This window comes from Peromyscus eremicus, chromosome 4 (assembly GCF_949786415.1).
Source record: "Peromyscus eremicus chromosome 4, PerEre_H2_v1, whole genome shotgun sequence".
Lineage (NCBI taxonomy): Eukaryota > Metazoa > Chordata > Mammalia > Rodentia > Cricetidae > Peromyscus > Peromyscus eremicus.
In genome coordinates, this window is record NC_081419.1 from 6,127,648 (window position 1) to 6,150,931 (window position 23,284).

The 23,284-nt window shown below is 54.0% G+C and overlaps 1 protein-coding gene across 3 annotated transcripts; it reads right to left on the minus strand.

Moving 5' to 3' along the window:
- Positions 1–311: 311 nt before the first annotated feature.
- Positions 312–18,836, minus strand: Fam78a (family with sequence similarity 78 member A). 3 transcript variants are annotated; one of them, XM_059260043.1, is made up of 3 exons: positions 18,815–18,836; positions 13,936–14,960; positions 312–945 (listed from the first exon to the last, which is right to left on the minus strand). In XM_059260043.1, the coding sequence occupies exons 2-3, from the start codon at positions 14,256–14,258 to the stop codon at positions 417–419; spliced, it is 852 nt and encodes a 283-aa protein (XP_059116026.1). In that variant the 5' UTR covers positions 14,259–14,960; positions 18,815–18,836; the 3' UTR covers positions 312–416. The 3 variants fall into 3 exon arrangements, with proteins under 3 accessions (XP_059116026.1, XP_059116024.1, XP_059116023.1); XM_059260041.1 differs by lacking the exon at positions 18,815–18,836 and adding an exon at positions 18,694–18,717; XM_059260040.1 differs by lacking the exon at positions 18,815–18,836 and adding an exon at positions 15,569–15,783.
- Positions 18,837–23,284: the final 4,448 nt, after the last annotated feature.

The following is a 23,284-nucleotide window of genomic DNA, read 5'->3' on the forward strand; positions in this document are numbered from 1 at the left end:
TTTGGCAAAGCAAGTCTACATAAGGCCGCATGGCAGAGGACAGACAGAGGGGAGGCGGGAGCGGCAGGCTGGGTCCCCTCACAGTCAGCCTCCTCCCCTGCCCCTGAATCCCATAAAGAGAGAAGGTGGGGGGTCGTGTTTCAGAGATTCGGCTGCAGTGAGCAACTGATTGTGAGGGGAGGAAAAGGGATCAGAGGTGACCTGGGGGAGGGGCCGACTATTTGTCCTAGTGGTCCCCCCTCCCTGTGGGGAAGCAGATGGAGGAGCCAGGAGGCCAGCAGGGTATTAGCACAGTGAGATCCGCCCCTGGAGAAGGTAGAATGGTTGTATTTTTCTGAATGACCGGAGAGGGCATCTGGGTTTCCTTCTGAGCAGTAATATTGTTCCGTGAGTCTCACCTCGCAGCGGCCTGGCTGTTACCGGTGCTTGGGCGGGATCACCACCAGCGGTTGCCCGTACTTGGGCCGCCACATGAGGACCTGAGCATCATTGGCATTGGGCTTGACCAGGGCGCTGGGAGGGATGGGCTCATTCTTGCTCAGGATTTTAGGCTGGTCCTGGGCAATGGGCTCCCGCAGCCTGGCACGCTGGCCCAGGGGCCGGTTGGGATTCACCTCGATGCTGAGCTGCATGCGCCAGTGCAGAGTCTGCAGGATGATCATGTCATTGGTCGAGGTGTTGGTGGCCACCAGCCACGTGGTGAAGCTCTGGTCCCGGTAGATGTTGGTCAGTTTGGCCACGTTGCTCTCACTGACGGGCACGGCCCACGTGACGCTGGGGTAAAAGTTATCATTCATGCTGATGACGAACTTGGAGTCTCTCTTGGTGGGGCCCACGATCGTGCAGGTCTCGGTGGTATTGCCATACCAGGGGTAGTTCACCCCATCCGAGTCACTGATGGCCTCAATTTTGCCCTCCTGAAGATCGGGGAGCTCCCAGCTAGACCTGGGGGGGGGGCAAAGAAGGCCAGATTACTTTCTTAGTACTCACTGAGGGTGACTGTCCTGTACCCTGAGGACAGGAGGTACTCAGCAGACCCCTTTGCTCATGGGGCTTATGTGCGACAGAGCAGACAATAAACAGGACATCCAATATGGGGTAATGTGAGTCCAGTCCTAGCCTGCTTCAATACCCTACTGCTCTTACAGAGGACCCAAGTTCAGCTGCCACATCAGCAGCTCACAAACACCGTAACTTCAACTCCAGGAGATCTGGTGCCCCCTTCTGGCCTATATGGGTACCTGCACTCATGTATACACACACACACACACACACACACACACACACACACACATTAAAAACATACAATATTTTGGGGGAACTGGAGGGAGGGTTCATCGATTAAGAGAATCCTGGGTTCAATCCCAGCACCCATGGCTCACAGCCATCTGTAACTATAGTCCCATGAGATCCAATGCCCTCTTCTGGCATACAATGTACATGCAGACCAAACACCCATATACATAAAATTCATAAATAAAAATTTTAAAATATGTATATGTGATATTTTTTAAAGACACATACCGTTCAGTACCATCCTAAGCCAGACTGCCACCCAAGGCTTCATGAGCCAAAAGTCTTTTTTTTTTTTTTTTTTTTTTTTTTTTTGGTTTTTCGAGACAGGGTTTCTCTGTGTAGTTTTGGTGCCTGTCCTGGAACTCACTCTGTAGCCCAGGCTGGCCTCAAACTCACAGAGATCCGCCTGCCTCTGCCTCCCGAGTGCTGGGATTAAAGGCATGCTCACCACCGCCCAGCTAGCCACGATTCTTAAACTAGTACTGGATGCCAACTGGGTCTGGAAAAACCCTATTTGTCTCTTGACAGGGACTTGTCATTTTGGGTCTATAGTAATGACAAACACTGGCGACGATGGGTCTTCACAGACACCAATGGGACAAACACATGAAGCCTGATCTTGGTCAGGGCGGCGACTATGGCCTCTTGGAGCCTAGGGGCTCTCCTTAACTACACAGCACTTACTTGAATACAGGCCAGGCTGACGAGGAGGCTCAGCAGACCTCCCTCCTGCCACACTTGTTCCTCCACAACTGTGGAGACCAATAGGAGACGCCCGAGTCCATGGCTATGGGGTCAGCTGGTCTAGGGGTGACTCTTGGCCCCTGGCTAGCGTGTGACCTTAGGCAAATGTCTGCCACCTCTGGGCTTCGGTGTCCTCTCGCTCCCAGCCAACACCCCTCTTCCTCCCATGCCATCTCCGCCGCAGCCAGCAGCAATCAACAGCACAGGAGGCCGCAATGGCCCTCCTCTCTGGCTACCAGACTCTTCACGGCGCCATCCTGGAAAACTGGCTTCCATGTGGCTGCCACTGGCCGGGCACGTTTTGCTGTAACTGAAGCAAAGCAAACCTGACCAAACCCCCTCTAAAAGGCCTCTCTCTTTCCTGGCCTCAGAGGCTTTGCCTCCAGACCTAGCCAAAGAGCCTGCTGCCGCCACCGGGCCTGGAGACCCTGTATCCCTGGGGACCGGTGTGTCCCTCCTACCATGTGCTCAGCCTGACACTTTATCTACTGCGGCCATGGTAGGTGTCTAGCTTGGACATGGGAACTCCACACATGGCCTCCCTCAATGGCACGAGAACCCAGGTAAGGTGCTCCCCAACCTGGGACCTCAGACCTCTCATACCTGTGCCTGTGGCATGTCCCAGGCATGTGCAGCAAACGCCTGCAGCCGAGTGCCAGGACATGAAAGGACCCGCCAGCCCAGCCGGGTTACTCCAGGGACGGAGAGACAGCCCAGAGTTCCCAAGCTCCTATGGACACAGTGGCTTTTGGAGAACTCACTTCAGGCTTCAGGGTCCCTCAGACCCAGGGACCATCACCTAGGAGAATCCCAGGTGGGGACAGGGAACGAGGCAACAGCTGCTCACATGTGGCCAAGGAGTGGGGTCTACGGCCCAGGAGCCCAACTGACCCACCGAATTTCCTGGTGACACGGCACTAAGGCTCTCATCCGCTGTCCCAACACTTCCCTGCACACATCTGTATCCCACTACCAGTCAGGGGCCCACTCCTTTTAAAAGTGCATTCCTCGCCAGGCACCTGCCTGTGATCCCAGCCCTTGGGAGATGGAATCAGGAAGATAAAGAGTTCAAAGTCATCCTCAGCTACATAGCAAGTTCAAGGCTAGCTGGGGCCACATGAGGCTTCTCTCAAAAATAACAACAAAAGTGCTTTTCCGTCTGCGGCACGCGTAACTTATGAGAGCCGAAGGGAGAAAGCTGCCGAGTGTCCATCATGGCTGAATGGATACAGAAAACACAATTCCTACACACAATGGAATAGCCTTGACAGGAGAGAAAATTCTGACGCACATTACAGCATGGAGGAGCCCAGGGACATTATGCCAACCGAAAGAAGCCACCACGAAAAGCTAATTACTTCAGGACAGCACTCACATGTGGTGCCCGGAGCAGCACCTGAGTTCTGAGACAGAATGTGGAGCTGGGACTGCCAAGGGCAGGAAACGAGGACGGTGATTAATGGGGCAGTTTCGGTTAGCAACAAGGAAGAGATCCAGAGGCGGTTGGGGTGATGTTTGTGAGTGTACCTAGTGCCACTGGTGTGCACCCCGATCATGCCACCTCAGCCTCTCAGCTGGGATGTCACCAAAACTGGGACCGCTACAGGAGGAATGGCAGGGACAGAATTATTTATTTATTTGTTTGTTTAGGTGCATGTTTGTGTGGTGGGTGTGTGTTTGTGTGTGTGGGAGCACGTGTGTGCAGATGCATGTGCACCCATGCCTCTGAGAACCCAGGGTTGGCGTAGGTACCTTCTTCATTCTCCCTAGACCTTATATAATGAGACGGTCTCTCCATGCTAGTCCGGGAATCCCCTGTCTCTCTCTATCTTCCTGAAGCTGGAATTACAAGCAGGCCACCACACCCAGCCAGCTTTTACTGCACTCCAGGGATCTCGACTCTGGTCCGCACACCTGCGTGCAAGCACGTTACAGGCTGAGCCTCCCCGGCCCCAGACTCTGGTACATTTTCTGTTCCTCTCATCGCTAAGTTCAGTCATGTGTGACAGGCCAGACGCTGAGCACATCCAGACACATGAACCTGTCTCTCCGCCCCCAGCAACCCCTCCGCAAAGGTCTGCAGCACCCGGTCAGCTCTCCAGAATGGGGTTCCCCAGCAGGATTCAGACCAGAGAGGCCCCCCTGCCCTGCCCTGAAGCTCTCAAGAGCTGCCTGCTTCTGTCTAACGCTCCCGGGTTCCAGTCCCTGCTTTCCATCTCCCTGGAAGTCATTTTAGTGCCCTGTCTGTTTGCTTTGCTGTACTGGGAAGGGAACCCACCAGGGCCCCAGAAAAGCTACACAGCGCTCTAACCACTGAGCTTCACTCTGAGCCTGGAAAAATGCTATTGTGCCTTTTGGTGTGTGGGTTTTGGTGGGGAGGGGGTTTAGAAGATTTCATTCTAGCCCAGTCTCTCCAGGATGGCCTTAAACTTGAAGGAGATCATCCTGCCCCAACCTCCATCATGAGCTACCATGCCCAGTGGAAAGGCTTTCGGAGAACAAGGGCCAGCCACGTGGCTCATCGGTGAAAGCCTCTTGCCACCCAGCCTGAAGCTGAGTTGCGTCCCTGAGACCCATATGGAAAAAGGGGAGAAGCCATTTCTCTAAGTTGCCCTCTGACGGCTACAAGCTTTGCAGTGGTGCCTGTGCCCCATCGCTCTGGAAAATATATAAATGTAAAGATATATATACATATATATATATGTGTGTATATATGTATGTGTGTGTGTGTGTGTGTGTGTGTGTGTGTGTGTGTGTGTGTGTATAAAGGCAGAGAACAAACTTGAAAAAGTTACTGCCCCTTTGCACTTCCAAACTACAACTGGCCTGGCGGGGGAGGGGTGCGCTTCACCCTCGTGTGGCCTTGCTCTGTCACCCCACCCCTGAAAGTCTAAGGCCCAGTCACAGACAGGTGACAGTCTTCATGAGCTGGCAGCCAGCAGAGTCTCACGGGAGACATTACTCAGACGCGAGGCAGAGCCAACTGCATTGTTTCACTGTGGACCATCAAGGGAGCCTGCAGGTTCCTCGCTGGGGGAGATGGGAGGAGCCAGGGACAGAGTGTGAGGAACTCACAGGAACCTGGGATGGAAACTGAGGCCCAGACAGTCGCTCCCTGACAGTCACAAGGGCTCCGCACCTGTCTCACCAACAGCCCATGGCTAATTGTACGGATGCCCACCCTAGGCTTTCTTCATGAGACAATGCACTAATACTTGCCACCTGCCACAGCTGTGGTCAGAAACTTGGGGCGACCCTTAAAAAGAGGCCTCAGCAGCTGTAAGTGTGGTTCTTAGCTCAGACCTCCCTCCCTCATCTGACCTGAAGCCTTCCTAGACCTCACTTATATTTTCGTATTATACACACTTTGTTGTTGTTTTCGAGACAGGGTTTCTCTGGGTAGCCCTGGCTGTCCTGGAACTTGCTCTGTAAACCAGGCTGGCCTCAAACTCAGAGCCCCGCCTGCCTCTGCCTCCTGAGTGCTGGGATTAAAGGCATGCGCCACCACCGCCACCCAGCCTTTCATACTATACACACTCATGTAGGTGACAAGATGGCCACTGTTAGGCTGCCTCTGTGGTTGTGCTTGGCTCTGGCTAGGCTACCTTCATTTCTCTGTTCTCAGACCTCAGCCTTGCACACTCAGCCTTCTTGGCTTGTCCCAGTACTCAGGGAGGGGGAGGCCAAGGGGACCAGGAGTTCAAGGTCAGAAAGCGTGAGGCTAGCTTGAACTAACGAGACCCTCTCACAAACTAAACAAAACAAAACCCACCCAGAACTTGACACCTTGTGCAAACTGAGAAGACAAGAGCTGTTCCAAAATCCAGAACTTTGACACAGTGACAGAATCAGTGAGACATGCTTGAGGCCTTCTCAGCCAGGGCTGGAGCAGATGCATAGAAGTCACCTGCTTCCCAGGCCACCTGCCACGCTTCTGTCCTTGTCCTCAGGGGTGTGGGAAGCCAAAGAGTAGCAGGCAAGTCCAGACTTGAACCTGGACCTCAGCACGCTTTCATGCCCCTGGCATGTCTGAGATCGTGTCCCCAGATCCTCTCAACATCCCTAATCCTGCTGAGAACCGTGTGGTCACCAACTCAACCAGTGTCCGCAGAGGATCTGCCTTAGGATCAGCAAAGGAGAGACAGGACGTGCCCTGGACACTCAGCACCATCCTGACTCCAGCTCCCTGGCGGAGACCCCGCTTCCTAGCCCGTCTCCCAGATTCTAACCTGTTCTCTCGACGTCCCTCTGAGTCTTTAAAACACAATCTGGTCACATTGCTCTGACCCTGATAAGCCTGTCCAGCTCCCCACAGACACAGCCTAGAAGGGGGAAGGCCAGAAGTCCCACGCAGTCACATCCGCATAAGTCTGCCCACCTAATTCTCAGTTCCTCCCCCAGGCCCTCCCACTCCCATCCCAGGCTTGGGGCTGGGACCCGCTCTGTGTCCTCCTGCTCCTGTCTTGGTGAGGGGGGACCAGCTGCTAAGCTCTGGCCACCACCCCAGGCAAAGCACTCTGACCCTTTTCACAAGCCAGGTGCCCCTGGCCGGTGTTCAGTGCCATTAGGACGTGGTAACTGTCTCCTGGCACATGCCCCAGGGCAATCAAACAACAATGTGACCATTTGTGGGCAGTCTTTTGCCCAGATGAACCACAAAGGCCAAGAGAACAGAGCCACACCTGCCTTGAACCTTACCACATATCCAGAACTCATCAGAGTGCCTGGCCTAGATGTCGGCCCCAGAAAGCCTGTAGCCTGGCTTCCTGACGCTCAGCAGCATGCTGGGTCACATAGGAAGCACTGAGGACCCAGAGTTGCCGGGGTCTCTGGTCACCCTGCCAAGCTATAGGTGGAACTGGCACTATTAGGACCCATTGTCACCGAAGCCATGAGCGTGGCGGTCAGCATCATCTACGTGGGGCTAACACTACCCCTCACACATACATGTACACACAGACATGCAAATTCACACTTGTTTACACATTGCACACCTATATGCATAGAGACACATTTAAACACATAATACATGCACAAATGCATACACGTGCACACAAGCATATATACACATACATGCACGCGAGTGCTTACAAAAAAACCACATGTGCACACACAGAGAGGCTTTGAGCAGCATGTATAAAAGTGAATGCGGTGCCGGGCGGTGGTGGCGCATGCCTTTAATCCCAGCACTCGGGAGGCAGAGGCAGGCGGATCTCTGTGAGTTCAAGGCCAACCTGGTCTACAGAGCAAGTTCCAGGACAGCCAGGGCTACACAGAGAAACCCTGTCTCAAAAAAAAAAAAAAAAAAGTAGATGGGGTAGAGAAAGGCTTTCAGCTGGAGTGAAGGTGGGTCATCTACTGGCCAAGGAGGCTACCATGGTGCAGAAGAGGGTCATCCCAATTCAAGGACTTCAGACACGCCAGTGGCCAAAACCCAGTCTAGTACAGACCCCTCCAAGGCCTTGGGCCACGTACAATCTGCCGCCTTCATGGCTCTGAGCTAGAAGCCTTCCCTAATTCCCCAGAAAAAAGTTGCCCTAACAAGGGTTCTAGACTTTTCTCACATATGCGGATTAGCAGATAGGAGACAGTCTGTGGGGCCTGGCTTTATCCTCAGCACAGGCAGCGCATACAGCCCACAGGCCCCCATCTCTCTCCCGTCCATTCTCAGGGTCCTGGGCTCACTGACCACAAATCCTCAGTGGACCCAGTAGACACAAGTCGACCCTGTCACAGGGCCAGGTCCCCCAGCAGCCTATGTTTCATGACTTTGCTCCTGAATGTCCCCTTCATTTCTATTCACTTAATTTATTCACTTTTTAAAATGGAACTGGGGCCAGACATCGTAGCTCACACTCCTAAACTCCGCACTCAGGAGGCAGAGGCCAGCCTGGTCTACAGAGCAAGTTCCAGGCCAGCCAGAGCTACATAGGAAGACACTGTCTTAAAAAGTAAATAATTTTTTTGTAAAGCAAATGCATCAGTCATTTCCACGAAACAGTTCAGTGAGGGCAGACTGGACACACAGAGACACGTAGCTAGATCTAGATATGCTTTTTTTCATATACAGTACATATCTTGCTTTAATATGAAATTTGGGGCCTGGCAAGATGGCTCAGTGGGTAAAGGCACTGCTCATTCAAGCCTGGCGACCTGAGTTCAATCCCTGGAACCCACCGAAAGATGGAAGGCGCAAACACACTCCCTAAAGTTGTACCTGACCTCTATACATGTGTGACAGCATGCACACCTACACACATATGCCATGCATACACACACACACACAATAATAATAATAGGTTTATTTTTTAGTTAATTTAAAATGAAATTTAGCTTTGAGCCTAAATGATGTCACCCACACCCCTTACCACCTCTCTCATGATACATGACACCTTAAGGACACCTCCGAGGAAGAGACAGGCTCTGGGCTGGATCTGCCCAGCACTTACGGCTGCCCTGTCCAGCCCTGGGATAGTCAGGGGTTAGCTCCAGGGGTTTCCTGGAGGACAACTGAACAGATTCGAAATTTGGTAAAATCCTCAAACAGCAAGCACTTGGGGAAAGTTGTATGTTACAGAAAGTGAGGCCTGGGACACACTCCCTTCTACCACGGCTAAGATGCTCCTGGATTGGGCCCTCCATGGCCCATCACCAGGTCCTGCCTTCACAGCACCCAGCACCTGCCCACATCTCAGTCGGGGAATGTATGCGGCCTCTTCCCATAGGCACACTTTGGGAGTCTGTCCTCTCCTGTCCAGTCATCCCTCCCGACTTAGGCCCCAGCCCTGGCCTAACCTGAGGAGGAAGGACCCACAGTGTCTGCTTAATTTTAGCTTCAAGGCCAAATACTATAGTCAGAACTGCCCAGCACTGGCCTTTTTCAGGGTATTCAATAAACTATACTTCCTTTAAAATTTTTTATTATTTCCTAGTAATAAAATATGTCCTTTAAAAAAGCAAGCCATGCCAGGTGGTGGTGGCACACAGGAGGCAGAGACAGGCGGATCTCTGTGAGTTCGAGGCCAGCCTGGTCTACAGAGTGAGATCCAGGACAGGCACCAAAGCTACACAGAGAAACTCTGTCTCGGAAAAAAACAAAAACACAAAACAAAACAAAACAAGCCATTAAGAAATAAAGTAAAAACTAAAGCCATCTCTCCTCTGGCCCTCCTCCTGGAGGTTACTCACTGTGTTACACTTCAGTAAACATCCTTCTAGACGTCTGCATGTACACACAGGATGTGTCCCTCGTGTTTAGCATTTTCCTCACAGCGAACATCTCTGTCAGACTCTTACATGTTTTGTTGGGTTTGTGGTGCTGGGGATGGAAGCCAAGGCCTCTCACATGCAAGGCCAATCTTGCCACTGACAGGACCCTAGGCTCGTCTTCCAGCATTATTTTAACGAGACACTAGTGTTTCCATGGAGACCTGGTCGTTGGTAACAGCAGTACTCTGTACAGTGGACAGGTCTCAATTCTCTCTCCCAACTGCAAGACACCTGGGTATCTACAACTCTCTGCTGCCACAGACCCAGGGCAAGCTCTTCACATAGCGGCATGCCCACACTGGCTCCTTTCTTCACATGTATGTACTTTACCTGCTCACTAGGTTACCTGTGGTGTCTCTATAAGCCAGACCCAGACTAGGGTACTGTATTCCTAAAAGCAGGAGCCCTGGTCCGAAGGTACAGCCCGCAACGGCCAGGCTCAGCGGATACTGGATAGCGGCTGCCTAGACTCCGCTCCCTTCACACGAGGCCCTGAAGCTTTCTCCTTCACACGGTGCCCCATCGACACTGGAGGCCCCTAAGCATTTCCTATGCATTTCCCTGATGTCCCTGGCTGCTGGATGTCTGTCTGTGCATCCCCAGAACAGGCCACTTGCTTCCCACTCTCAGAAAGCAGATTCAGGCTGGAGCCATCACTAGGTCACAGCTAGCCCAGGGGGAGTTCTCCCAGGCTGGGCCACCCCCACCACTTCCCTCCCATCCTGAAGCTCGGAAGCAAGGACTTCCCTCTCCTGCTCACCCCGCCCTGGCCTCCGCCATTGCCCAGCAGATGGGGGAAACCGCCTTCCGCCCCAAGACAGGAAGCTTAGTCTTCAATTGTTCTGTGAGGCACTCAGGCTCTGGCTCCGGGAAGAGGCCACGTGGCCAGCCAGGACATTCCTCCTGGGGCCATCCCCCAGATATCAGGTGCTGAGCAAACACCCTTGGACAAGTGCCTTTGGGGTTTATAGTCTGAGTTCTCATCCTCAAACTAGGGCCTCTGAGGTCCTGGGGTGCTCCCCAGAGATAGCAGGGTAGAAGAAAGCCCATGTCCCAGTGTTACCCCATGAGTCTGTCCAAGGCCTGTAACAGCACATCTGTTATGTGCCACGCACATCATGGCAGCACACGTGTGGGTCAGGAAACTCGCAAGGCCTCTGGGGCCACGGATGTCCTGCTATGGAAAGGGACCCAGAGAAGCTGAGGGATAACAGCGCCGCACATGGGTCTTGGTTTAGCTCTTGGCCACCCAGTATTGAACAATAATCTAATACTAACACTCGGGATTTGTAATCCTGGTATCTAGGGAGAAGAAGCAGGGAGGGTTCCAGGGTGCTGGTTCTGTGCCAAGCACACTACCTCGCTCATCCTACTGAGCCAAGTAAGCAGGGAGGCACTAGCATCCCCATTTCAAAGGTGGGAGCAGCGAGGTCCGAGCTGCCCCTCCACCCCCCATCAGCCCATTGGCTCATCCTGAGCTACACCACTCCCGGCCCTGGCCATGGGTCAGGCTCCCAGAGAATGCCTAAGAAGGGCAAAGCAGGGACAACACGCAGTGTCTCCCACACAGGCAAGAAACTGTGACTCGTCACTTAGAAGGCTCTACACCAGCTGACAGGTGGCAGTTGAGGAATTGCGGGGGACAGCTGAGGAGGCAGGTGTCTCTAACAGTTTGGAGGGGGTTGGACCCAATGCCATGCAAAGCATTCTAGTGGGTACAGAGCCGTCATCTTCCAGCATTCACTCCCCTGCACAACTGGGCTGTGGCTGAGGTGGTGGCTCTCAGAATTTCAGTGTTCCATCTCAAATCATTTCAAGTCCAGAACGCCACCCAACAAGTCATCCTCGCTTAGAGATTCATTTCAAGCAGGGATAATGCTGGGGGATATTATGGATTTCAGATAAGTAGTTAGAATTAATATTTTTAATACAAGCCCATTTGTAAAGAACACACGTCCTAATCCAGCCCGGGCCACCTGGCTGTCCCTTCTCCAGGGGCCTGGAGCCTAGGGTTCACTTTAGAGACCCAAATAGTCTGGGCTGAGGCTAACGGTAATTCCACACCCCTCCCAGGGGACATGGGATCCTGTTTGGGGACATTTGTGGTTGTTACAAGTTGGGGGTGAGTAGCATACTCAAAGAGGTGGAGCCACGCATCCTCTGTAAGTCTCCCCACCCTGCCCAGCCCCCACACTGCCAACAAGAGGTATCTGAACAGGGCACAGGCAGGGGAAGGGACATTCACCCACTCTCTTGGGGCTTAAGGGCTCCAGGACAGCAGTTAATACAGAAAGCTGCTGTTTTGTTTTGGTTTTGGAGACAAGGTCTCATGATGCAGCCCTGACTGTCCTGGAACTAACAGTATAGATCAGGCTGGCCTCCAAGTCAGAGAGATCTGCCTGCCTCTGCCTCCAGAGTACTGGAATTAAAGGGATGTGCCATCATGTCCAGCCTGGAAGGTTCTTTTAATAACCCCATCTAGCCGGGCGGTGGTGGCGCACGCCTTTAATCCCAGCACTCGGGAGGCAGAGCCAGGCGGATCTCTGTGAGTTCGAGGCCAGCCTGGGCTACCAAGTGAGTTCCAGGAAAGGCGCAAAGCTACACAGAGAAACCCTGTCTCGAAAAACCGGAAAAAAAAAATAATAACCCCATCTAAATGTCTGCGTTTGCTATGGAAGGTGGAGTCCAGGCCTCCTGTGGATCCACGGGACAGGATGGGCACAGCACCACACAGTAGGTCCAAGCTTCACACTGTTTTGCTGACCAGAGGTGAATAGCCAAGTGGCTCCTTCCACTGTATTTTCTCCAAAGGATGGTCACCTGTCCCTGCACTGCAGCTGGCCCTGCCCCACCTGGACTTAAGAGCCAGGGTGCCCTGGGAGAATGAGCAGAGGCAGGCACTAACAAAGAACAAAGAAAATGCCCTTGACCCCTTTCCCCAACAGATGCTATTTTTACAGTTTTAAAAGTTAAGAGTGGAGGGCCCAGGCTGGGGCAAAAACTCATTACAAGGAGTAGCTGGCATCTTTTCTAATTCAGTGGCTTCGGCCAATAGCATTGCCTTCAGAAATACCATCACTTATTTCCATCTGGTAGACTTGAAACTGAAATCACATCGGCGCTGACAGCCACCTGCCTGCACGATTCACATGAACTTGGCCTAGTGCTGGCTGTGGGGACAAAGGTTGTCTGAGTAATTCTCTCAATAAATCGTGTAGAAGGAACTATGATTACCCCCAGTTTGCAGATGAGTCAACTGAGTCTCGGAGTAGCTACAGCGCTTGCCTAGAGTCACACCCCGGGAACCGACCACAGAGTCTAAGGTGCACAAGGTTCATCTAACTAGGAACCCAGGCCGGGCAACAGTGAAGCTAAGTCGCCCAAGGCTCTTGACCCCCGGGGGGCGGCTGAGAAGCCCTAGGTTCACCCTGAGGGAAAACCTGTTTCTCAACAGTCAGGATGCCTTGCAAAGCCAGGAAGAGGTGTGGGGCTGGCTGAAGGCTGCTTGGGAAGGGCCCCCCTGAATCCCTGAGGGTCTCACCACCCCTCCTGGAGTAGCTGTGGTAGTAGCTGTGGTAGTAGCTGTGGTAGTGCCCCAACTGCCTCAGGCCATCAGGCTGACAACCCAGTCTTATCTCCTCTTCCTGTCTCCTTGAGAGCTTAGGAGTCGATCAATGGAGAAGGCACATTTGTTGATCTGTGTCCGCCACCCTTAGGCCTGGTGAACCAGGTTATCATTGGTCAAACATAAGCTCCAGCTCTCCGGGAGAACCCTCTCTTCCTCACTTGCGAAGCTGAGAAGTGAGGCCACATAGACTGGACGCCAAAGACTATGAGACAGCGTCCATGAGCCATCACGGGAGTCAAGTCAGGGACTGTCTCCCGGGGAACCACTGGTCTCAGCAGCTGCTTTCACCATTCCTGAGCGCACGATTTCTACATGGGGATGGCCTTCTTTGGGGCCAGAGAACATGCAGGATATGACCCAGGGGCCTCAGGGTCCCTGTGGAGCTCTGTGTCATCCCGGGAGACCAGACCACAGAGACAAAGCCAGTATGTTCCTCTAGCTGCTCCTAGGGCCCCACTGGAGGGACACCAGATGCTGACCCTTGACCTCTATTGGGAGACAAAGCTGCACACTGCAAAGTAGCTTCTCAAGTCCCTCTCACACACATGCTGCCACCAGTCACCACCACTGGCAATGGCAAAGCTGTCCCTGAAACTTTGTGTGCATCTATCCGAACACCCCCATCCCCACCCCAGGCCCCAGACACAAGTCCTGTACAAACAAGTGTGGAGGCTTCAGAGGCACCCACCACTCATGTCTGCCTCACAGATTCATGGAGGCCTGAGCCTGGGGCTGGAGTGGTGCCTTCTCCGTGACCCCTGATGGTCCTTTACCAAAGAGGTTTTCTCAGTTTTCTCAGCATCGTGCCAGGAAGGACAGGAGAACTCTGGGCAGATCGAACTGAGATAGGACCCTGATCAACAAGTAGAGGCTCTAGAGAGCTGGAGAAAGCTTGGAGACAGTTCGACCTCTGCTTAAAGACCCCTGTGTTCCAGGAGCCCTGCTCCAGACCCCACCCAACTTACCCCCACCCCCAGGCTGTCCCCAGCAGTACTCACATGCCCTGCTCCCCGTACTGGTTGTAAAACTCCATGTGGCTGCATGCCTGAATCCAGCCAACGATCCAGGTCTCCTTCTTGGGGATGGGCGGCATGACCACTTGGGCTGAGGCCCGGAAATGGGGTGTCCGGTAGCGCAGTACCACGCTGGAGGACTCGTCGATGCTGGTGGGGATGGGGTCGATGGAGGCTTTCACATCAATCACCGTAATCCCTTCCCGGAAGACTCTGGCTTTGCCTCCGATGCTCTGAATACAGCCCATGGCACACAGGACCGCTCTAATCTCCAGGGAAGGCCAGCAGTCCCAAAAATAACAGGGCATTGAAAGGATGGAGGTTGCAGAACCCAGTGTAGAGTGCGCAATCTAATCTCAAAGCTCAAAAGCAAGATCCATAGGATAGAGAACTTACTGAGTGGAGGGGGCTTGCATAGCACTACCGGGCCTGGTTATAAATACGGATTCTGCTGCATCTCAAGAGCCCTAGGCTCCCTTTTCTAGCAGTGGGCAAAAGCCACCGATATTCTTTGGGTTTAAAAAAAGAAAAGTTTGCAGTTTAATGGATAAGCATGTTGTTCTGACATCCAGCCCTGCGTCCTCACACTTGGGGATGGTAGCTCAGACACTCTCCCTGAAGTCTTCGGAGGAAGCAGATGAGCGCTGGCAGGCACATAAATAAGGAAGGCTCGGTCCCTGCGCGGTCGCGCCACCCTTGCTGTACAACGCCGACTTCCTGCCCTCTGCCTTCCGCACCCGCTCCCCGGGACACACGCGCCCTCCTGGCGGGGCCCAATCAATTGCAAGCGTGAGCTCTCGTTCAAACGGCAGAGGTCTGGCGCCCTGCGTGGCCGGCACCCACGCGCGGTTCCAAGAGGCGCGCTTCGGGCTAGGCGCTCTCCAGGTCCCCTCCGGCGCCCACTCGCGCGCTCCTTTGCCACTGTCGCTGTCGCCGCCGACTGCCGCGTGGGGCCCCGGAGCTGCGCTTATGTGTCCGCCACCGCCTGCTTCGCCGCGGCCGCCGAGGACCTGCAGAGAGATGGAAGGGACAGGGCGTCAAAGTTGAGCCGAACTTTACTGCGGGGGACGCGAGGGCGCGGCGATGCGTGTGCGCCGGGCGCGGGCTGCGGAGCTGACGGCGCAGCTCTGGGCGGTCTCCCCGGAGGTGGCGCCCCCCCTCCGCCCGCCCCGTCAGTGGCGGCCGCACGACTGCGCGCACCAGCGAATAATCGCCTCCCGTGACATCTCCGCTGACACCCCTCCAGCCCGGGGGCGGGGCGGGGGGTCGGCCAGACTGACACCGCAAAGGGTCACTAGGACCTCCCTGCCCTGGTGCTGCGCTTCATCACCAAGCCACCAGCGTGGAACGCCCCTTCTCTCTTGCGTCTCTCGGTCCCCCGGGGACGCAGTGACATCCCCAGGCTGGTCCTTTCTGGCGTGAGGCCCTTAGCGGGCTGAGGTGGCTCGACCCCAAGAGGGCGCCTGTCCCCTCACCGTCCCCCTCCCCCGCGCACCCCGTGCCTCGGTTTCCTCTCGCCAGCCGCTAGCCGCAGCGGAGCACAGCGCGTCGGGGGAGCGCGCCTCTGCCGGGGAACTTTGGCACTCTCCTTCCCACCCAGGGGGAGTCGCGAACTCACCTGGCCCTAGGGCCGCTCCGGGTGCCTGGGTCACTGCCCTCCGGACGCCCCTGGCCCCTCCGCCCACACGTTCTCGGGGCGCCCCCTTCCCCTGGGTAATGTCCCGTGGCTCTATTAGGGTCTGGGGATGGCGTGGGCGCCCCGGGTCCCCAAGCCCCTCCTGGCTCCGGGCTGCTGTGGGGATGACCGGGGGCGGAGGGCTGAGGCTCGGGGCTCTCTCGCCCCCACCCCGAGCGCCTCCTTATTTTATGATCATTGTGAGCGTGCTGTCCCCGCCGCCGCGCCGCAGCCGCCTGGCGCGCCCAGCGCCGCCTCGCTATGCTGCAGCATCGGAAAGGCAACCAGGTCAAACTTTGCAGAAACTCGGCCCCTGCGCCGGCCTGGCCCCCGCGTTCGCCCGCAGCCGAGCGGCAGCGCGCACCGGCGCACGCAGGACCGCCGCTCGCTCGTGCGCCCCGCGGGATGCAGGTCCGCAGGCAGCGGCCGGCGGGCGGGCGCCGCCTCCTCCTCCTGCCTGTCCGGCTCTCCACCCTCGCTCCCGCACTCAGCGCGCCCTCCCCCCTGGTTATTCCTCTATCCCTCTTTCCCCCCTCTCTGCAGCTGCTGGGGGAGTTGAGCCTCTTCTTGCATAAACGACATTTCCTTTTTTGCTAACCCTAGGAATTCTGGGTAGTGTAGTTTTGCATCTCTAGTCCTGGGGTTAGGGGTGCACCTATGGCCCTTTGACTTCTGATGCCAGTGGGTTTCCTGTTCAGGAGACCTGGGCCACTGCCCTGGGAATCCTGTCTGCCGGTGTTGGTGGTTCGGTGGAGACTGTGGAGGCTTTGGGGGGCTCCAAGGCTGGGAAGGTTTGGTGGATGGGAGAAGTTAGTCCCCCAGTGTTGGTCCTTTGCCTCTGTGGGATGGTCAGACAGTAATCAGTCCCTGGCCCCAAGTGTGTGACAAGTTTACATTCATCAGCTACTCTGAACGGGAAGTATCTCACATCTCCCAGAGGGGGAAAAAAAAATTATCCAGAATGGGAAGACTGAGAAGATGGGCCTACAGCCCAACCTGGCAGATTTCCCTACTGAGGCCATCTCAGAGCTAAGGTTCAAAAGGAGTTTATGCCCAGACTACATTGGGAGAGCAAGAACCTAAGCAGCCTCAGGCCTTAGCGCATGCCTTATCCTGCAATTACCTTCTAGATAAAGGACAGTTTGTGACATCAGAAAACCTGGCAGCCACACTAAAGCCACGCCCACCACCGCCACAGCCCCTTAACTCTGACTTTCAAGGCTGTCCAGAGTAGACACAGGGTGGGTGCTTGTAGTCAATCCCAAGGCTAGAGTCTGCTGAGTATATGGGAGGGGCATTTCTGAAACGTTGGGAAGGTCTCAGTGAGGGATCCATCTCACACCTGCTCAGCCACAGCAGGAAATGGTCAGTTGAGGTGGCTGCTGCCTTTCCCCAGCCACACTCTCAGCCTGACCCAGGTCCCAGCTAGTGGAGCAAGGTCCTTTTCCCAATCCAACTTCCAGGCAACTGGTATACCCAGTTCTGACTGATGTAAAACCACAACAGCACATGGGCCCCTATGGGCCTCATGTAAAGTTTGCAGTCTTTCCTGGCATAGGAAATCACAGTGACCTCCCCAGAGTCCACACTACATTCTGTTCTTCTGGGAACCCCTACAGCCTGCAACACCTCATGCCATTAGATAATTACTATGCTACCCCGTTTATACAGAAGGATGCCATTAAATTTTGGGATGCCAACTCACTTTCCATCACTCCAAATGCCTGGAATCCCAGTTACCAAGGTGCTTCCATGAAAGCGTAAGATGCTCTCTCAAAAACAAGCCACCATGTTCCAGGCTGCTCCTGGAGCGTGTGTGTAGTCTATATTTCTTAGGAAAAGATGTCACAGGCTACACTGCCCGGCTGCACAGGGAAACCACTGGAGGTGGTTTCTTGGGGGAGGGGTTCCCCTGAAACCCACTGGAAATGGTAGTACTTTTGAGCTCTACAGTACTACAAGTACTCCACAAGTTCAGGTACCACAGCCTGACCTTGTGCTGGTGAAAGGACACTATAGAACCCACTGTGTGTCACACCAGCATCATCGTTATGGTTCACCTTGACCCTGGAGCGTGAAAACAAGAAACCAAGAGACAGTGAAATCTAGGTTCTGGCCCCAGTCTCACCCCACTCAAGGCCCACACACTTGCCTACTAAGACTGCTTCCTCTGAACTAAGATGGACTGGCCACGAGAGCAAGCCACAGGTGCTTGGGTGTCACAGGTAAGGATTTGTGTGGCAGAATGCAACCTCCCTTCACCAGCTCCCTTACCACATCGTCCCCTGTGAAGGACTTCACCTTAACCTGCAGAGGGTTGGCCCAGGCTTAGAAGTTGCCAGGCCACAGCTGAGGGGTAGCTCCTGCAGGGGTAGCCAGGGGTCTGAATGGACTTAGCTCACTTTTAAATTCCCTGGCCCAGTTCCTGATCTGCCTACTTGCATACTCTTGGGCCCCCTGCCTCCTCCACCTCCCCACAGGGGTCCCCTGGCCCAGCTCTGCCTGTTGGTACACTCTTGGGCCCCCTGCCTCCTCCACCTCCCCACACAGCCCTTCTACTTGCATGGCTTTCTTGGGAGGTTTGTGAGTGTTGGACACAAACCTCTATCAGCCTCAGCATGTGTGGAGGGTCAGGACGTGACCGTGAGAGTGTAAGATGCTGATGTCTGTGGAGCAGAGAAAAGGGACATCTGTAAAAGTGTGTTCTGTACCAATGGACTCACGCTGTCCCCATCCCCTACCCTTTACCACACCCAGGTCAGGATTGCACAGCCCTGGTACACTGGACGAGGGAGATCATGAAAACCCCAAGATATACAAGTTAGAGACAAAATTAGCATGCAGCCTTGAACAAGCCCCCAGAGACCCATGACATGGCCCCAGCACAGTGGCGCCCTACAGAGCGGACTATGAGCTAGGGCTTCCGCATACACTCTCTTCATAGCTTTGGCAATGACCCCCAAAGCTTGTCATCCCACTCCACAGATGACATGGGAGCCTGGGGTGAGGGTGAGCGGTGGCAGTTGAACCCAGAGGCTGGGTGATTGGGATAGAGTGGGCCCGCTCACCAGCAGTCACACGTTCAGTGTAGGCACGTTCAGTGGCCACCACAGGCAGTCACAAGGCTCACTTAACTCTTGCGAACCGCCTGCATTTAGGGCCACAGCAGATTCACCGAGAGCTCATTACCTCCAAAGGCAAGGTCCTCATGTGTCCAGAAAGGCCATTTTCGAGAGAGGAAGTCATCAAACTGTGGAGGGAAATGTGGAGCACCGGGATTCTGTTGCCCTAGGAAGTAGGGTTCTTGCCCCAACTGTTTAGAACTAGACCGAAAGCCAATGGGGAGGCTTGGAATGACCACCAAGGACAGGTAGGTGGGGCCAGACTCCCTGGCAGGTTGATCAGCATCACCTCTGACTGGAGGGGTTAGCCTCAAAAGATAAGGAGACAGAGTAGGCAAAGCTGGGTGGCCCCGCAGGGAGCAGGCTGGACCTGGCCAGGTGAGAGGGGGCTGGTACCACAGGGAAGTCATCTAGAGAAGGCTCTGTGACTAAAGTCTCCTGACCCCAGCCCAGTGGTGTGGCTCTCCACTGAGGGGCAGTGGCCAGGCGTAGTGGACAGCAGGAAGGCAGTAACAAGTGCATAAAACCCAGTGTCTGATCTGGTTGTGAACCTGGGAGTGTAGACCATCTTAGCCACATGCTCCAAACTACGTTCTCCCGGGGCGCTGCTGGCTTGGGACCTCTCCACCGGCCTCTGCATCTTTTACCACTGTTCACTGAACGCCTTGGCTGGGCACTCAGGCCTCCTCAGACAGTCAGCAGTACGAACATCCCTGTGGGCCAGAAGAGTAATGAAGGATAACTCCGGGAGTGAGGCACGAAGGCATGAATTAGCATAAATAATGAATAGTTACGAGTTGATGCTCACAGTGGCTACAAGAGTCAATCTCGATCAGTCAGGAAGTGGAAGAGTCAGTTGATTTGATGTGCAGTTCAGTATGGAGCTAGGAGTGGAGGGAAAATGCACACACCAAGGCTTGGGGAGTGAGCTGGTGTGTGTGTGTGGAAAAGCGCCCACATGTCTGTGCCTGTGTGTTTTAACGTGTAATGGTGTGCATGAGTCCCTGGTGGTATGATGTGAGTGATAGTGTATGACAAATGTGAGAACGTGTGCCCATGACAGCTATGTGTAAGGTGTGTCAGCGTTTGTTCTAGCTGTATGTCCATGTGTGTTTGTCTGTGGAAGAGTGTCGTGTGCATGTACCCATGTGAGCTGCTGTGGGTGTAGGTGAGCACAGCTGTGGGCGTGGTTGTGATGGAGGAGTGTGTTCGCGTGGGGTGTGTCGCCTGTAACTGTGGGACTGGCCGGTGGGCGGAGGCTGAGCGGAGGTCACTGCTGGCTGGGTGCCAGGTGCGCTCGCATCCCCGCGCCCCCTGCGCTGGGTCCGCAAGGCAGGAGCTTTCTTGCAGCTGCGGCCTCTCAGTGCGCAAGTCTCCCCGGGCCCCGGGATAGGGCCTCCGGCGCCCGGCTGACGCCGCCCTGCCTGTACAGAGCCGCGGCCTGGGGACCCGCTCCGGCCCCAGCCCGGGATGCGCGGGGCCCGCCGTGTGCGGGGTGGGGTGGGGTGGGGTGGTGCGCCTCTGGGGGAAGACAGAGGGGGGCGACAGCAGGCTGGGCGCGGCCTCGGATCCGGTGCGGCACTGAGAGTTCTCCAAGGTGCTAAAATAAACCGAGCGAAGGATCAGGTTTCCCGACCAAAATAACCCAGCAGCAGCCTTAGAAATGCGAAACGGGAAAGTGATCCCGGGCGCGCGCCAGCGATGGAGGCGGTGATGATAGCTGCTTCCCGCGGTGCTGGGGGTGAGGGGGGCTGCTGGCCGGGGAGCGGTCGCCCCTCTAGGCTCTCACCCACCCTCCCTTTCTCTTCTGGGGTCATTACTTCAAAGAGCAACCTCCTGTTGGCCTTTGGTCTGTGATGGCCAGGTCTGCAATTTCTTAGAGCCAAGCTCTGAACTCAGTCTTTCGTTCAATGTTTCCTGGGTGGCTAGTGTGTGCCAGAGCCTACCTAGTGCATGTGAACAGGCAACAATCGCAGTACCCAGGGGCTGTCACTTTGCTAGGAGAGCGTTAGGAGTACACAGGGTGTTAGGAACTGACATAGATTTCAATAAACAAACAAGAACAACAAAACAAAACAAAAAACCTAAAGGCTGTCAGAAGACAGGGCACCCTACTAGCTCGCTCACTTAGTGGCCTGGGTAGAGTCCCTTTGCTTCTGAGCTTCAATTTTCTCCTTGATCTGACTGGGTCAGAGAGCATGTCTGTGCAGGCTCGGATGGCTGAGGCAAGTGACAGGCAGAATCACTCATACATACAAGTGTTCCGTACATGCTTATGGTAAATGTGCTTGTGCGTATCCGCACTGGGTTCACCCTAAACATCTAAGACAGCAAACTGTAGCAGCTGCTGGACATGCCTGCTCTTGAGAGAGAGAAGTAGTACGGTCAAATGGTCAGGGACTGTGTTGTGTAACAATCTCCTCCAAGACTGAAAAATCCCATCTTGCAAGGAAGTGCCTTAAGCAAGAAGGTAAAGAACTCAAAATAGCTTCAGGAAGTCCCCGAAACGGACCAGGTTCACTAGGCCCCTCCCTGCCAGAGTAAGCAATAAAGCTGCAAAGAAGACTCTGAGACCAGACCAGCTGCCTGGAAGACTTTTACACCAACTGAGTCACGGAGAAAGGACACTCTCCAGCCTGTGAGCTGCCTGCAGGCAGTGTGCTCCAGCTTCCCATCTTCGTGAGCTGTCACTCATGCTGAGGTGGGCCTTGGTGATGCAGCTGTCTGTGAGTCATTTCTGCCCCTGAAAGTAACCCCTCACCCACATTCCTGTAAGTAACCCCAATAAAACTCACGGTTCACCAAGTTGGACTTTGGTAGCATCCGTACTTTGGTCTGTTGTGGGTTCCCCGTCTAGGGTGGTAGATGTGTGTGTTGTGTCTCCCCAAGAAAAGGTTTGTTACAAAACAACCTTGGTAGCTGGATCAGACACACTTAGCTCCAGCTCTCCACAGTCTGTAGTGCATGCACCAGGGCTTGTGGACATGCCAGGGAGGCGATGCCTCAGGGGAGCCAGGCCATCTGTGGGGATGGGGCTGTGGCACAGTCCCCTTTGTACTCCCTGTGGCTTCTTGCACAGGGTGGGACTCAGGAAGTGATACATAAAACCACACAGGCAGGCGACACAGATGCCACAGGGTACATGTAGCCAGAAACACATCTCTGTCACCAAGAATGCATGACACCAGCAGCTTAAGTCTCAACTCTGGCCCTGGGACCTGTGGCCTTCAGATGATGTCACCACTTTGAACAGTTTGTCCCCTAAAGTGGGAAGAGAGTGACTGGGTTTGCTCTGTGTCCTTGTGTTTCCTGTGTCCAGACGCAGCAGCAGCTCAGGCTAGCCCACCTGAGGACCATGCAGGGATGTCACCCCAGTATCTTGTTTTGTTTGTGCTTGTTTGCATCCTGTTCTGGAACACAGGGACATGTGTGTGAGCGTGCTCACCCCACGGTAGTTTTGAATGCAGTAATTACAAAATAAAATCCGGAATAATGGAAGGGTTCTTACAAAGGTGATGGCCTCTCTATGTGACAAAATGTCAGACAGTTATTAAAAAATAATAGGGGCTGGACAGATGGCTCGGTGGTGAAGAGCTCTAGCTGCTCTTGCAGAGGACCCAGGTTCAATTCCCAGCACTCACATGGCCACTTACAACTGTCTGTAACTGCTGTTCCAGGAGATCTGACACCTTCTTCTGGACTCCACAGGCACCAGGCACACATGTGGTGCACATACATGCATGCAGGCAGAACACTCACACACATAAAAAAGGAAAAAGAATGAAATTGATATGGAAACATGGTCAAATTTATCTCATTAAGTGAGAAAGATAAGTCATATTCTAAAAGGCTGTAAAATGTGATTATATTTTAAATGTGTATTTATATATGCAAATAGATACAATATACACAGAAATCATTTGTTTTTTATGTCCTGTTTATTAAAAATAACTGGTTGATATGAAGTGTTACAATAATTGGAAATGAGACAAGTATCCCTTTCTAAGATGACCACCTATGTTAATGTATTAATTTTCAAGTGATGGGATTATAAGTGTCATCTGTAACAATTAAGTTTATTGCAGTAAAGAGTAACATTTTGTCTGACGGTGGTGGTACACTCCTTTAATCCCAGCACTTGGGAGACAGAGGCAGGCGGATCTCTGAGTTTGAGGCCAGCCTGGACTACATACTGAGTTCCAGGACAGCCAAGGCTACACAGAGAAATCCTGTCTCGAAAAATCAAAATAAATAAATTTCTGATGGCAAGAAAAAAATAGTTATTGGTGATATTTCACTGTCTTTTAAGTAGCTCATCATTTCGAGGATGTGTGTCCTGTCTCCTCAGCCAAGCTGCACAAGAGAGCAATGAAAGCATTGTCTGAATAACCGAAGGATGCCAAGAGTGGGGAAACCGGACTGTGTCCTGTAGTAGGCTCTGGTAAAGGTTTATGGACTGAGACATGGTACTTGCTTCTCAGACACCGGTGAAAATAACCAGGGATCTCCCAGCAGATGGAGGAGGAGCAAGTCCCAG

What these genes read in the sequence shown, in the direction of transcription:
- Fam78a (XM_059260043.1), bottom strand. Translation starts at nt 14,258, where the DNA reads ATGCCCTGTTATTTTTGGGACTGCTGGCCTTCCCTGGAGATTAGAGCG. An exon ending in CAGTACGGGGAGCAGGGCAT is followed by an intron (nt 946 to 13,935) that starts GTGAGTACTGCT and finishes CCCCCCCCCCAG; the next exon opens with GTCTAGCTGGGAGCTCCCCG.